The sequence below is a fragment of the Polistes fuscatus genome, unplaced genomic scaffold (genome assembly GCF_010416935.1).
Source record: "Polistes fuscatus isolate 324 unplaced genomic scaffold, CU_Pfus_HIC Scaffold5, whole genome shotgun sequence".
NCBI classification, from domain to species: Eukaryota; Metazoa; Arthropoda; class Insecta; order Hymenoptera; family Vespidae; genus Polistes; species Polistes fuscatus.
This window is the reverse complement of record NW_025113129.1, coordinates 11,213,579-11,226,742: the sequence shown is the minus strand read 5'-3', so window position 1 is coordinate 11,226,742 and position 13,164 is coordinate 11,213,579. Positions and strand designations below refer to the sequence as shown.

Here is a 13,164-nt window from a genome sequence, read left to right as displayed (position 1 = left end):
GTCTTGGGGGGGAAGGAAATTGGGGAAGACGCAGCACGACACGCCGTTAGCAAAGCAAGTCCAGGTATTTGTTATGGTGGTGGTGGTAGTCGTATAAAAGAGGAGCGTGGCAAAAACTGTGAAGCGCCTTGTAGAATTTTCAATAAGGACGGGGTCGGAAGAAGAAGATTAATGCAATGCCGCCGGGGGACCTTAGGAGACGACAGCGACATGACTGTCAAAAGAACATCCCTGGAGGCGAGGTCCATTCGCTCCTGCAAGACTGCAACCCTTCTCTCTCTTTCTCTTTCTTTCTCTTCAACTTTCTTCCTTTTTCTCTCAAACCCCTGCCTCCCTCCTGCTCCCCCTGCCCCACACTCCATATCTTTCTCTTTCACTTTACCTTATGTCGTCTCTAGTTCCGTAACATTTTCTCTGTCTCTTTCTCAGTTTTTCTCTCTCTCTCTCTCTCTCTCTCTGTTAACGTCTCTTCGTCGTGCAGGTGCAGCTGTCTGCGGGCAGTCGAGCGAAACGATTCGTGCGGAATAGGAAAAAATAGTTTCCTCGGCTCGAGAATAAAGAAAAAGAGAGTGAAAGAGTGAGTGAGAAAAAGAGAGAGAGAGAGAGTGCGTGTGTATGTGTGTGTGTGTGTGTGTGGTGTGGTGTGGTCTCGTTGCTGGCCCGCTTCTCTTCGTGAACGTGCAAGAGAGCGAGGATCAAAGCTCGGAGTCGATCGGAAACTCTCTCTCTCACTCTCTCTACATATATATATGTATGAATGTGTGTATGTATGTCTCGTCGATGTTACTCACTGTGAGAGGAATCCTCTCTCTCTCTCTCTCTTTGTATCTCTATCTTTCTCTATCCTCTAGGGTGCAGCCGAACTCCAGACGAGTCACCGTCGACTAGACTACCAACCCGAATGCGTGTGCTGCAGGGATGATGGTACCTTCGATCGATCATGAACGAGACGCACGCCTGTTGTAATAAATTAGCGTGCGCGAGTTAGTTCTAGAAAAAGAGATAGAGAGGAGGGGTGGCAGGGATAAAAGAATAATGAAGGGTGAGATCAAAAATGGCGAGAAAGGTTGAATCTCGTCAAATTCTCTCTCTATTCTCACTCCAACACCCGCCCTCTTTATCTCTCTCTCTGTCTCTCTCTTTCGACAATCTTAAGAATAAAATTTTCCTACGTGTGCGTTACTTTTACTTTTTCTTTTCTTTTTATTTTTTTTTTTTATTAATATATCAATGCATCCGAATATCATTGCAAGGAGGACGTATAAGATATTTCGTAAAATTGTTGAGAAAAAATACCATGAGTTGATTATTAATAAAAGGGTACGAGTTATTCCGTGCAATTTAAATGTCACGTTACTTGATTATTTATTATTATTATTATTATTATTATTATTATTATTAACAATCGATGAAACACGACGAAATTAATTTATCAACAGTAACGGAAAATTAAGTTATTTCCTTTTTTCTTTTTTCCGTCGATATAATATATGTACTCTTCTTTGTAAACGACGATGTGATGGGGGTGGGGGTGGGGGTGACTCAATCATAAAATAAATTCAACGTTGAAAATAAACGATAAAAGAAATTTTCGTTTCGATAGGAATGGAAATTAGCTTGGGTTTCGTAGAAATAAAATATGAGCATAAATATGTACTTAAATACATACATAGATACAAGAATACGTAGGTAAGCAAAATTTGGAAGGGCAAAAGAAAGTTGTAGGGAAAATCACCCTCTCGAATGTCGAATAGATAGAAGAGAAGCATGCGCGAGCTTTTTCGACGCACGCCGGATTCACATTTCGGCGGCTTTACCATACGAATCGTGAGCGGTCGATAACGTTTCCACTAGAGTGTCCTATGTGTATATGGAAGTACATAAACCATGTGAAATCGGAAATGAACGATAGTATAAAATCAAAGAAGGAGAAAAATCAAGAACAATCGAAATCATTTTCATCCTACTTTCATCTTAAAAAACGTTCAAGACAATTTACTTCTTCTACTTCTTCTTTTTTTTCTATTTTTCAAAGTTCCATCCATCTCTTTTAGTTATTTGTATAGGAATAGAACAGTAGTGAATAAAGTTACCGAAGAGTAGGTAGGATCGCTTTGTTTCAAAGTCTTAATCAAGAGAGAACAATCATACGGGTAATCCGAACACGCCGGCTAATCCGAGTATTATTTTCTTTCCGTTTGCTACTACCCTTTCCATCTGTTCACCACCCATATCGACGAGTATGAGAATACCTAGGCGGAGGAGGCAAGGGTATTAGGTTGTTGAGAGAACAACATACATACATATATACCTTATTTCCTTCATCCCCCAGTCATATAAATGGGGATCGAGATAAATTCTGTGAAAATACGTGATCTTTCTCTCTTTCTCTCTCTCTCTCTCTTTCTCCATTTCTTTTCCATTGTTATTCTCGTGTTATAGAAATAACGAATGGAGAAACGAAATAAAATTTAAACAAATAAAATCGACAGAATTTATCGTTAATGAACGGCATTACCGTTCTGTCTATATTCGTTAGAACAAATTAAAATTTAATATAACAATTGTCCCATACGGATATATAATATAAGGTAAAAAAAAAAAGAAAAAAAAGGGAAAATATTTTTTCAATGTTTAGATTCGAGCCTGTAATTAGCCTGTATATAACGCGTACATATATAAACGTGTATAAATTAGAACAAATATATATTTATATTAATTGGATAAAATCAATGTGAAAATGTAGTAACGACTAATGATAAATTATCGCTCGATATGAAATAGGAATCGTGTTAATATTCGATATTACGTATATTTGACCATATGACGTACAAATGTCTAAACATTAAATAGCCGAATATCGACAGTAGCTGGTAGTTAGAGATACGTATCATAGATAGGTAATGTGATATATATACATTTCTATATATATATATATGTGTGTGGGGGCGGTGCCGCCCGTATGCACGATGATCGACGAGTTCGCACGAGAGGGCTGTTGCTTCCCAACCCTCTTCTCCCTAACCACCCTCCAACCACCCCTTTGCAAGTCTACTTGTCTGCTTGCTTGCTTCCTTGCTTATTTGTCTGCTTGCTTGCTTGCTTACTTGCTTGCTTGCTTGCTCTCTGTGAGTGCGTGTCTGTACTCTAAAAGGGAGGAAGAGGGTAAAATCGTGCATCCGAGCGTAGGATGCATTTCCAGAGAAAGCTCGAGTACCTCCTAGGTAATCTGATGTCTTGTGGTTGCCAACTTGAATTTCTCACTGTAATGAGAAACGATTAACGATATTTCTACCGTAATAATATGTTTACCGGTTTCGACTTTATAGAATTATCGATAATACATTAATTTAACCGATGATTTTTCAATTATTATTATTTATCTTTTATGTATTTCGTGCGTGTGTAAATGTTGACCGTATGACGTCGAAGATGCATATGTAACAATGCATGTAAATGACGTATTTAAGATTAAAGATTGACAGTTGTTTTGCAGGCGTGTATTGTTGATGATATTCATGAAACGGTATTGCTCGAATAAAACCTAATTAAACATCATTCATACTCGAATTATCGTGTTAAGCCAAATGGAGACCGAGAATAACCTCTCGAGCGCAAAAAGTTAATTTTCATAATGTGATTCTTGAATATATTTATTATTATTTTTTTAATTGTTTAATGTACTTTGTCTAGTTAAAGATGGTTTGTATTATAGAAATGAAATAAACTATTCTTGTTCGTAACTATAATACAATACTTCGTAATCAGGTTTCTTCCAATTACCAACTTGAGTTTTCGTGGTAATGAGAAAGGATTAAAGATATTTCTAGCGTAATAATAAATTTATGCATTTTAACGAGCTTTAAGTATTTGTTGAATGTAACAGATTTACGAATAAAATTATTCGATCGTATTTAATTAGGATTATCCGATAATTCATTTATATATATATATATATTATTTTTTTGTTTTTGTTACATTCCTTCATAATTACATTATGTTCATTTTGTCGAGTTGAATTTTCGTGCACGCATCGGAAAGAAATAAAAATTGATCTCTCAGTTTCGTAACTAAAATCGGTAGTACGATAATGGCACGAAATTAGTAAGTTAATTTAATTAGGTAAATGTTTTAGTACTTACCAAATATCGTTGGGGGTTGTCTTGTATATTACCCGACTGCGTACACATATTCTACGAACTATGTATAATTACGAAACATGCAATATCCGAGTACCGTTGCTGTTGTTGTTGTTGTTTTTCTTCTTCTTCTTCTTCTTCTTCCAAAGAAATTCCAACGAGTGTAGGAACTAGCGTGGAACATTTTCTCTTAATACGATTTTCAAGAAAATATCATGACAGTTCTTCTTTAAGATTACGTTTTCTCCGTTTCGAACGTTTCCGAGGTGTTAAGAGGAACAACAATAAAAAACTCGATAAAATTTTATCCCAGATTAGAAGGTATACCAAAAAAGGGTTCATTACGATTTTGATGGCACCTTTTTTTGTTAACCCAGGTACAACTGAATTTTGTCTCAAGGTTTCAAGATGGAAAATATATATATATATATATATAATCATTCGAAATTTGGTTATAAATATGTTTAAATTTATATCGAAGAAACTTAAATCATAAACTAATTATGAAATGATTCTTTCAATTTTCCATTTAATAAAAAACAAATATTTTACAAAAGTATCGTCATATTTTGAACACTTGGGATATTTAAACACACAATTTTATTATATTAAATTAATTAGATAAAATTTATGCTTAAAACTAAAATAAAATATAAAAGAAACAAAAAAGAAATACAATCAAACGCGTGACTATTGTTCGACGTAAAAGAAATAATTAGCAAAATAATGAAATCATTTTGCGAGTTTCAATCTATCGATTCTCAGTCAAATGAATAAATAAATAAAAAGAAAGAAAAAAACAATTGGGGCGTGGTGTGTGACGTGTGGGGTGTGAAAATAATATGGCGTCATTAGCGATCAGTTTGAAATTCGACGTTTCCATTCGATGCTAACTAATAAGAGCAAACAATTATTACGACGAAGTATACGTTCTGTCGTTTATATTCCTACCAAGCGAAACTCAATAAAATGGGGGTCCGTTGTTTTAACGAACACGACGTATCGCGTTAATAAAGAAAGTTAAACGATGCATACGAACCGTATATGCGAGAAGGAAGATATTGGCCCGTTAATATCAACGAACCAAATCTCATAAATATCGTGTTACGTTTTGCGAAATGAAATGAAATTCTGCGATATTTTCACTGATGGAGATTAAACGTTGTTAACTTTGGAAATGTTTAATAGCGACCCCAAAAATAAAACGTTCAATCGTACGAATTAAAAAAAAAAAAAAAACAAACAGAACGAAAGATCAATTTTTTCTTTCTTCTTTTTTTTTTGTTGTTGCTTTTAATTTACATTTTTCACCAAAATTTCCAAACCGTGGAAGAAAATCTTGATTATAATCGAAACCAATCAAAACTAACGAACAATATTCCATTATGGTCTTGCGAACTGAAAAAACTAAATGAAAGATATTAATTACTATTACTATTATTAAAATTTCTTCGATAAATCCTAAAACGATAAAAAAGAAAATATAAAATATAATTGTATCATAGTCAGAGTATCGAGAATAAAAACTAATGCTAATTATATTTATTTATTTTAATATAAAAATATTCGAATATTTAATTTTTACACGATTTCAAATATTATATATATCCTGCGAATCATCATACGTGCGTGTATTCGTTTAATTACCGATTAATGATGTGATATAAGATTAAAAAATATGTGAAAATAGAATTTGTCTTTCGAATAAAAAATGAAACTTGGTCGATAAGTAAGAACACGTTCGGATGGTTGAGAAGTTTCTTCATTCGGCTAACAGATGGTAGGACCTGTTCGATTATACGAAAGAACTTTTCTTTCTCCTTTCTGTCTTTTTACACCCTCTCTGTTCATGTAACAAAGATGCTTCTTGGGCAAGAGAGAATCCACAAAAGTACAGGTTGTTTCACAAGATATATCCTTGATTCGTTCAATCCATCCAACAGCAGCAACAACAACCAACAACAACCAACGACAACCAACGACAACTACGAGGAGAGGAGGAAGAAGAAAGACAACGTTGACTGACAACAAACCGGTTTGATGCCGACCCTAGATCGCAAATTTTTATCCTTGTCGCTGAATAATGCATTAACTGCGTTCGATCAGCGAACAAACCGAAAATGTTATATTATGGTGTACAAAATAACACGGGTATGTAAATACTACCACCCCTGTTTAATTGTATATATATATTTATTTTTTTTTTATATTTTTTTTATTTTTTTTTTTTTTAAGGGAAGGAGGAAAAACATTGGAAATATGTAATCGTTCGGAAACGTCTGGGAATCCGAGGTTTTAACTCAACACCACCACCCTCCCCCCTCTCAGCACCACCAAAATTTTTTTTCGCTAATATTTTTTATCGATGACATTTGAAACGCGTGCTCGTGCTGTAGCACAAATTTTATCCAAAAAGGGCGTTTTATTTTTTATTTTCTTTTTTTGGTCTTTTTTTTTAAATGAAATTTTTATGCAAATATCGAATATAGTATAAATTATACGAGATATCGATATACATGGCTTCGAACGTTCGAATTTACTCGATACTCCCTTTTTTTCTTTTTTTCGCGTGAGAGGATTCTACCGAATCCGAAAATTTGTTATTTAAAAATGGAGAAATAGGGGAAAAAGAAATAAAGAAAAAAAAAAGAATCAATAAATAAAAAAGCATTATGAATAAAAAAGAAAAAGAACATACAAGAAGAAAAATATAAATAGAGGAGAATAATTTTCCCCATCGATCTATTTACCTCCCTCTCTTTTTTCTAGGAAAAAGAGGAGAAAAAAAAAGAAACAAGGTAAGAAGAAAAATATAAATTCCCGGTACGGGATCAGGTAGACGTATTATCCCTCGTTAGAAGGAGCTCACTTTTCGTGCTATAAAAGATACAGAGTAGATAAGAGACTCTTAGGAGTCGAAGGGAAAGAGACAAGGAAACGACGACAACAACAACAACAGGGTAAGTATAATAAAAGACTAAAATTACATCGTTTTATCGGGTAATTCGTTGGTGTGTTACATAGACGGCAATATACAAAGAAACATAGAAAACTGGGGACATGTACAGGGCACGGAAGAAACTGGTAAACAAGAAGAAAAGAGTGAAGGGAGGTGTTGGGGGGGGAGGGATCGTAAAAGTGCAAAAGCAGGACAAGAAGGTTGAGGGAAAAAGGGCTCGGGGAAGAGGGTAGGGTGGGGTAGTTAGAGGAGGAAGGAGGTGGATCGTTAGAAAAATTACTTAGTCGATGATGGTAGGAAAGTTTAAATAGATGGTGGTAGTGGTGGTAGTGGTAAAGAAGGATGGCAATAAGGGAGGCCTTCTCGTTTCTCAGGAACTAGTTGACGACGACGAGTGTCGTATTCTCTGAGGAGTAAGTTGAACGGATGCGGCCTGACGACGTTTTCCGTTGCGCTCAACAATACTTCGTTTAACTTTCGATACTCTTCCTCTCGTTTCAAACCATCCCGATAGATTTTCTCATCCTCCTCGCGTTCCCTTGCACGAACTGCCTCGTAATATTTCTGTTGTTCCTTCAATTCTTTACCGTAACTAATCATTTTCCTTTTCTCTTCTTCCTTTACGGTAGCCGACAATTTAGCGTTAGCTTCGATCACTTTCTCCATAAGGATTTTCTCTTCCTCGATATAACGTTTCTCTTTTTCCATTGATTCCCTCTTCCATCTCAATTGTTCTTCCCTACCTAAAAGGACCTCGCGTAAATTTCGTTCTCGCATCTCCTTGAATCTCTTGACAGCCAGGTCTCTTCTAGCGTTGGCGTCCTTCATCGATTCCTCGATTATCTTATCCACTTCTGAATTTCTCCTAGCCTCCTCTTCCCGCAATTCTTCGAGATACTTCAGATAAGCGAGTAATTCTTCCCTCAGTGCGATCGAACTTTCCTTCTCGGCTTGTTTCTCGCGTTTCAATTCGTCCTTCGCCAGATCGTTCAAGGTCTCGTCTATCTTAGTTTCCTCTTTAGCGCGTTCCATCAATATTCTTTTGGCTCTGCTTGCCTGTTCCTCCAATTCCTTTTTCAATGCTTCCCGTTTCTTTCTCTCAGTTTCCAACTTCTTCGTTTCCTCTTTCCTAACGTTTTCCCATAATTGTTCCAAATATTCTCTCTCCTCTTTCCTTATTCGTTTCTCTTCCTCCTCCAAAGCCAATTTACCTGCCACCTGTTTGGCCAACGTCGTCAACGCGTCCCGTTCCAGATGAAAACGTTTTTTCGCCTCCTCGATTTCCCTGTCCTCCTTAGCCTTGATCTCCCTCAACATCAATTCGTGCCAAAGTTCTTCCAACTCGTTCTCGGCTCGCCTCTTAGCCTCGTTATCCGCCATTTGCACCAGGTTACAACTTTTTGCGTCTTTCGCGAATCTTTTAGTCAACTGTTCCCTCAATTCCGGGCAACGTTCGATGTACTGTTGCATACGTTTGCCAGCCAATAACGCCAAACGTTCTTCCTCCTGTTGTTTCCTAAGCCGTTCAGTTTCCTCCCTCATTTCCTCCATTCGAAAATCGTCGCCATGTTGAGCTTGCTCGACAATTTCCCGCGTCAGTTCCATCTCCTCTTTCGATATCAGATCCCTTAGCTTATCCCTTCGCACGTTAATGCTCTCCTCGTACTCTGCCATTCCTGTAAATTCGAATCAACCGCAGCCCGAATTAATTGCCGATGTAATTATCACTGTTTGCACAGTCGTCCCACAATTCCTCGTGCAAAAGTTTAGTCAATCGACTGCACGCAAACAAACACATTCACACACATACACCCACATATATATTTCTTTTTCCAAACCTGTCGTTTGCGTATCCTACCCCCACCCTATTTCCAACCTCACTCTAAACCTCAACACTTTTCTTTCTTTTTTGGGATTCTCTTTTTTCTCTCAACGAAGAACAAAGAGAAAGGGAATCATCAACCACAACCCTCCCCGAAAGTTCTGTTTTTCCAGCTACGTGCTCGTTTGATAATCCCTTCTTTGTTCTCTTTATTTTTTTCCATCCACACTCGCACCCAATGTTTTTCCCTATCAACGTAGAAAATTTTTTGTTTGTTTATACGACCGATTTCACGCCCGGTAAACGACCAATACCTCCCCTACTTTTTCCCCATACCTAACCCACCCTTCGTTATAACGCGTAATCTATGTATATGTTATATATATATATGTATGTATGAGCACATATTTACGTATACAAATAATTAGCTAATCCAATCGATATTTATCGAGGTTGGCTCGATTGAAAACTATGAGACGATCGAAATTCATTTCCCAACAACGTTGAAAAATAACCGCATTGGAATTTAGTAATCACCTTAACAATATTCCAAAACGGATCCAAAATGCATTAATGAAAAAGAATTATCGATGATTCCCCTGGGTATCTGTTTCTGTATCTATCTATCCATTCATCTATCTATCTATCTATCTATCTATCTATCTATCTCTCTCTCTTTCTCACTTCGGATAAATACGATCGTTATAAACGCGAAACAGGATGACAAATAGTGCGATTATTATTCACGCCAATATTCGAAGCTATTTTAAGCGTTACCACCGTATACATTTCCTTCTCTATTTATCTTTCTTTTTTCCTTTTTTTAAAATTTAATACAATCCAAAAAAAAGATAAAAATTAATATTCGCAAAAAAAAAAGGAAAGAATAAACAAAAAAAATTCCCACGCAGGGAAGAAAAAAATTTCGTACAAACTCGCCGAACCGAAAGATTATTGAATCACTTGGAACGTTATTACAAAAATGCGACAACAAAAAAAAAAAAAAAAAGAAGAAAAAATGCATAAATAAAATAACCAAAAAAGTAAAACAAAATACGTAAAACTGGGTTAAAGCTGTTTTCGAAAGTTTGGGCAACGGGCAGTTAGCGAAAAATAAAAAGCAATAAAAAGAAGTTGGAAAAAAAGGAAGGAACAGAGAATACGAAATAAAACAAACTAGGCGCGTAAAACATGAATTATAAAAAATAACAAACCAAAAAAAAAAAAAAGAAAAATAAAGCAACAAGAAAGATTATCTCAAGCGTTGCGAGTTTCTCGATGATAGGAGAGTTAGAATCGAATTTTCGTTAAAATAATCGTGAGATGAACATTGATTGTACGATAAAGGTAAAGCCATTGGTGCGCCTACACGGTTTCCTATTAAATTATCGGAATTCGTGATATCGTAGGAAAAACAGAAACGTTCCCCGTTTTTACCGATTCTCGTTTCGGGTCATAATCGATGCAACGTGGCGGCGGCCTGTTATAAACTTCGTTATGGTTACAGTGATGAAACTATGTGGGGGGAGAGAGACACATGTGCGTGCATACGTTTATTCAGCTCACAATAACAAACACGCATACATATATCGCATACACACCATACAGTGAGGGTGGTGGTATGGTGGTGGTAGTAGTAGTGGTGGGTATTCACGTATGGTATTTTAAAAGGATATAGAAAGAGGATGAAACGATAAACATCGCGAGCACGCGTTTAATTTTCACGTGATAATATTACACACGATATACAATCTATGAGGGTTCACGTGTACGTGTGTTTATGTGTTTATGCGCATATGTATGTGTGTGTGTACGTGTATATGCGCGTGGGGTTATATGCGAGAACGAATATGAGCGAGTGTGAACGCATGGTGAACGGACCATCATCGATTTTATTTAAATTTTTTTATCGACATCACGTCGGTGCTAGGACGAGTTAACAAAAGGTGCTACCGGGGCCCGCGAAATCCATAATAAGCGGAGCGGCCAGGATGAAAGGGGTCATCCTGCCGGCTTTACTCACGCGTCTTTTTTAAGGATCTTTCTCTCTCTTTCTTTCTTTCTCTTTTTCTACCTAAAGTACGATGCATCGTAGCCAGGGCTCGATTTTCGTCCTTCCCTTTTCGTTCAACACCCGTGTGTAGTGTTACACGTTGGCTCGCAAGAATGAATCACGCCAACTTTTTTGTCATTTATACTCCGAACGACGACGACGACGAGGAAGACGGAGGATGAGGATGAGGATGAGGATGAGGACGAGGACGATGTTACTCCCATTGTATTCCTACGTGTTAATCTACCGGTCAGCTTTCACGAAAGAATTTTTATTTCTAACTTTACTTACGACGTATTTCACGCGATTACTATCATCAATTTTACCTTCGATATTTTGAAATAATTTTTGTTGAAATGGGGAAAAGATTATTTGAAATTTTATTTGTCAAATTAATTTTTGGTATTCCTATTGTTCTTCTTCTTTTTTTTTTTTTTTTTAAATAAAAATATTTCTATCGCTATATATAATATTAATTTGGAAAAAGGATGAGTTAACGGTAATTAGAAATCAATTTAAAATGGAAGATGTAATATGTATTAAATATATAAGAATATCAATAAAAAAAAACTAGGGTGCCTTATTGGTGATAATGCAAAAATTAACAACGACTAACCTTGTTCTATGCGATCTCGAATAGTTTTGATCCTTATCTTCCTGTTAGTTTCTTTTTCAAATTCCCACGTCTTTAAAAAATGTTCATATTGTCTTCTCTCTCTGGCATCTCTTTCGGCTAATTTGTCAAAGATGGATTCTCGTTCCTTCACGATTTTACACTCGCCGCGATCGCGAAATCTGTGACCGTAGGAAATGTTGGCAGTTCCTGTGAAGTCTTGTGGATATTTTCTACGTTTAGTTTGAACACATTCAACCTTTGGCAAAGGTAGGAGACTCATTTTTGGGGATTTCAAGGGACCGAGTAAATATCGGTCTTGCAATAACCACGAAAAGCTGAACTGACGGTCCTTTCAACCTAAACCAAACCAAACTAAACTTCTCTTTCTTCTTGTTCTACTTGTTTTCCTTCCTTTCCGTAACTGAGGTTACCATAGAGATTTACGCTTGTTGTTTCGATGTCTCGTTCGAGTAAAAAGAGAAAGAGAGAGAGAGAGAGAAAGAGTAGCTTGTTCTCAGCGAGTTTATGTCTTGAATTACATACTCTCTTGATTGGTATCCTCCGAGTTTTTAGAAACTAACCGTGTTAAATTACCGTCTTTTATTCGATATTTTTTATAGCTTCTATCGAATAAACTCAGCTACGTAGTAACTGAAGTATCATGATTATGTTTCAAGAATAAAATATTGTACATAGAAAAAGTGAACAAGAAAAGAGTAACAATATTGAATACCTTTTGAATGTAAACGACAAAATGAAAATAATACGAATGAAAATGAAAAAATATTTGTTACACCGTATGAAAAAAAAACAAACAATCACAAATCAAAGAAAAGAAGTTGCATTTATTAAAACTAATCAAAAGATGGCGTTGACAATAATTTATTTCTCAAAAGTAAGACAATATTTAGAAATAAATAATAAGTAGATAGGTAGGTTGTAATGGTCATACTAACCTGGCGCAGGGGATACCATGATCAACGAGGTGGTTCCCCCAGGACTGAGGCTAATTGCTGAAGCCTGTAAGTACTCCTAAAGCGAGTATTTGTGCGTTTAATTTTTGCTAGTGCGTGTGGGGTACGTGCGGGTTAACGCAGGCCCCATGCCACATTAACTTAGATAAAAAAGATACAAAATAAAAAAATATAAAAGTAAATTCCTCCTCCCTTTTTTCTCTACATACAACGAAGAAAGACACACACGTTAGGAAATCTTCAAACGGTAGATTGAAGATTGTTCTTGTCTCTCCTTTTCTTTTTTAATCTTTCTTCACGTTCTTGTCATCGAGACGGTATTGTAAAGCAAAAGAATGAGTGAGTAGTTTGAAAATCGGTGTCCTGCTTCGAACGATTCCACCCGTTCGAGTTGGCGAGTTGATTCGACGACAACTTGGGGGCCTACTACTAGTTTCTAACATAAGTCGCTAAACTGAGATCCCCATGGGTAGGCAGGGATTTTCATCTTCAACGTGTAGCACTAAAAAGAAAGGAATCCTCCTCTCGTGGAGACATTGACATCATCATCTTACACACAGCTCCGGGAGCTTCTTAACTTGCTTCCCAAGTGTTTTTCAGA

General features: G+C 36.4%; 1 protein-coding gene and 1 non-coding gene across 2 annotated transcripts; one reads left to right on the top strand and one right to left on the bottom strand.

The window, feature by feature from the left end:
- Positions 1 to 7,401: 7,401 nt before the first annotated feature.
- LOC122522130 (vicilin-like seed storage protein At2g18540) lies at positions 7,402 to 12,192 on the bottom strand. The gene is made up of 2 exons (XM_043642941.1): positions 11,590 to 12,192; positions 7,402 to 8,774 (listed from the first exon to the last, which is right to left on the bottom strand). Exons 1-2 carry the CDS (start codon positions 11,867 to 11,869, stop codon positions 7,402 to 7,404), a joined length of 1,653 nt encoding a protein of 550 aa, XP_043498876.1. The 5' UTR covers positions 11,870 to 12,192.
- A 345-nt stretch (positions 12,193 to 12,537) lies between these two features.
- Positions 12,538 to 12,673, top strand: LOC122522681. Its single transcript, XR_006305130.1, has one exon. It is a non-coding gene; the product is annotated as a U1 spliceosomal RNA (small nuclear RNA).
- Positions 12,674 to 13,164: the final 491 nt, after the last annotated feature.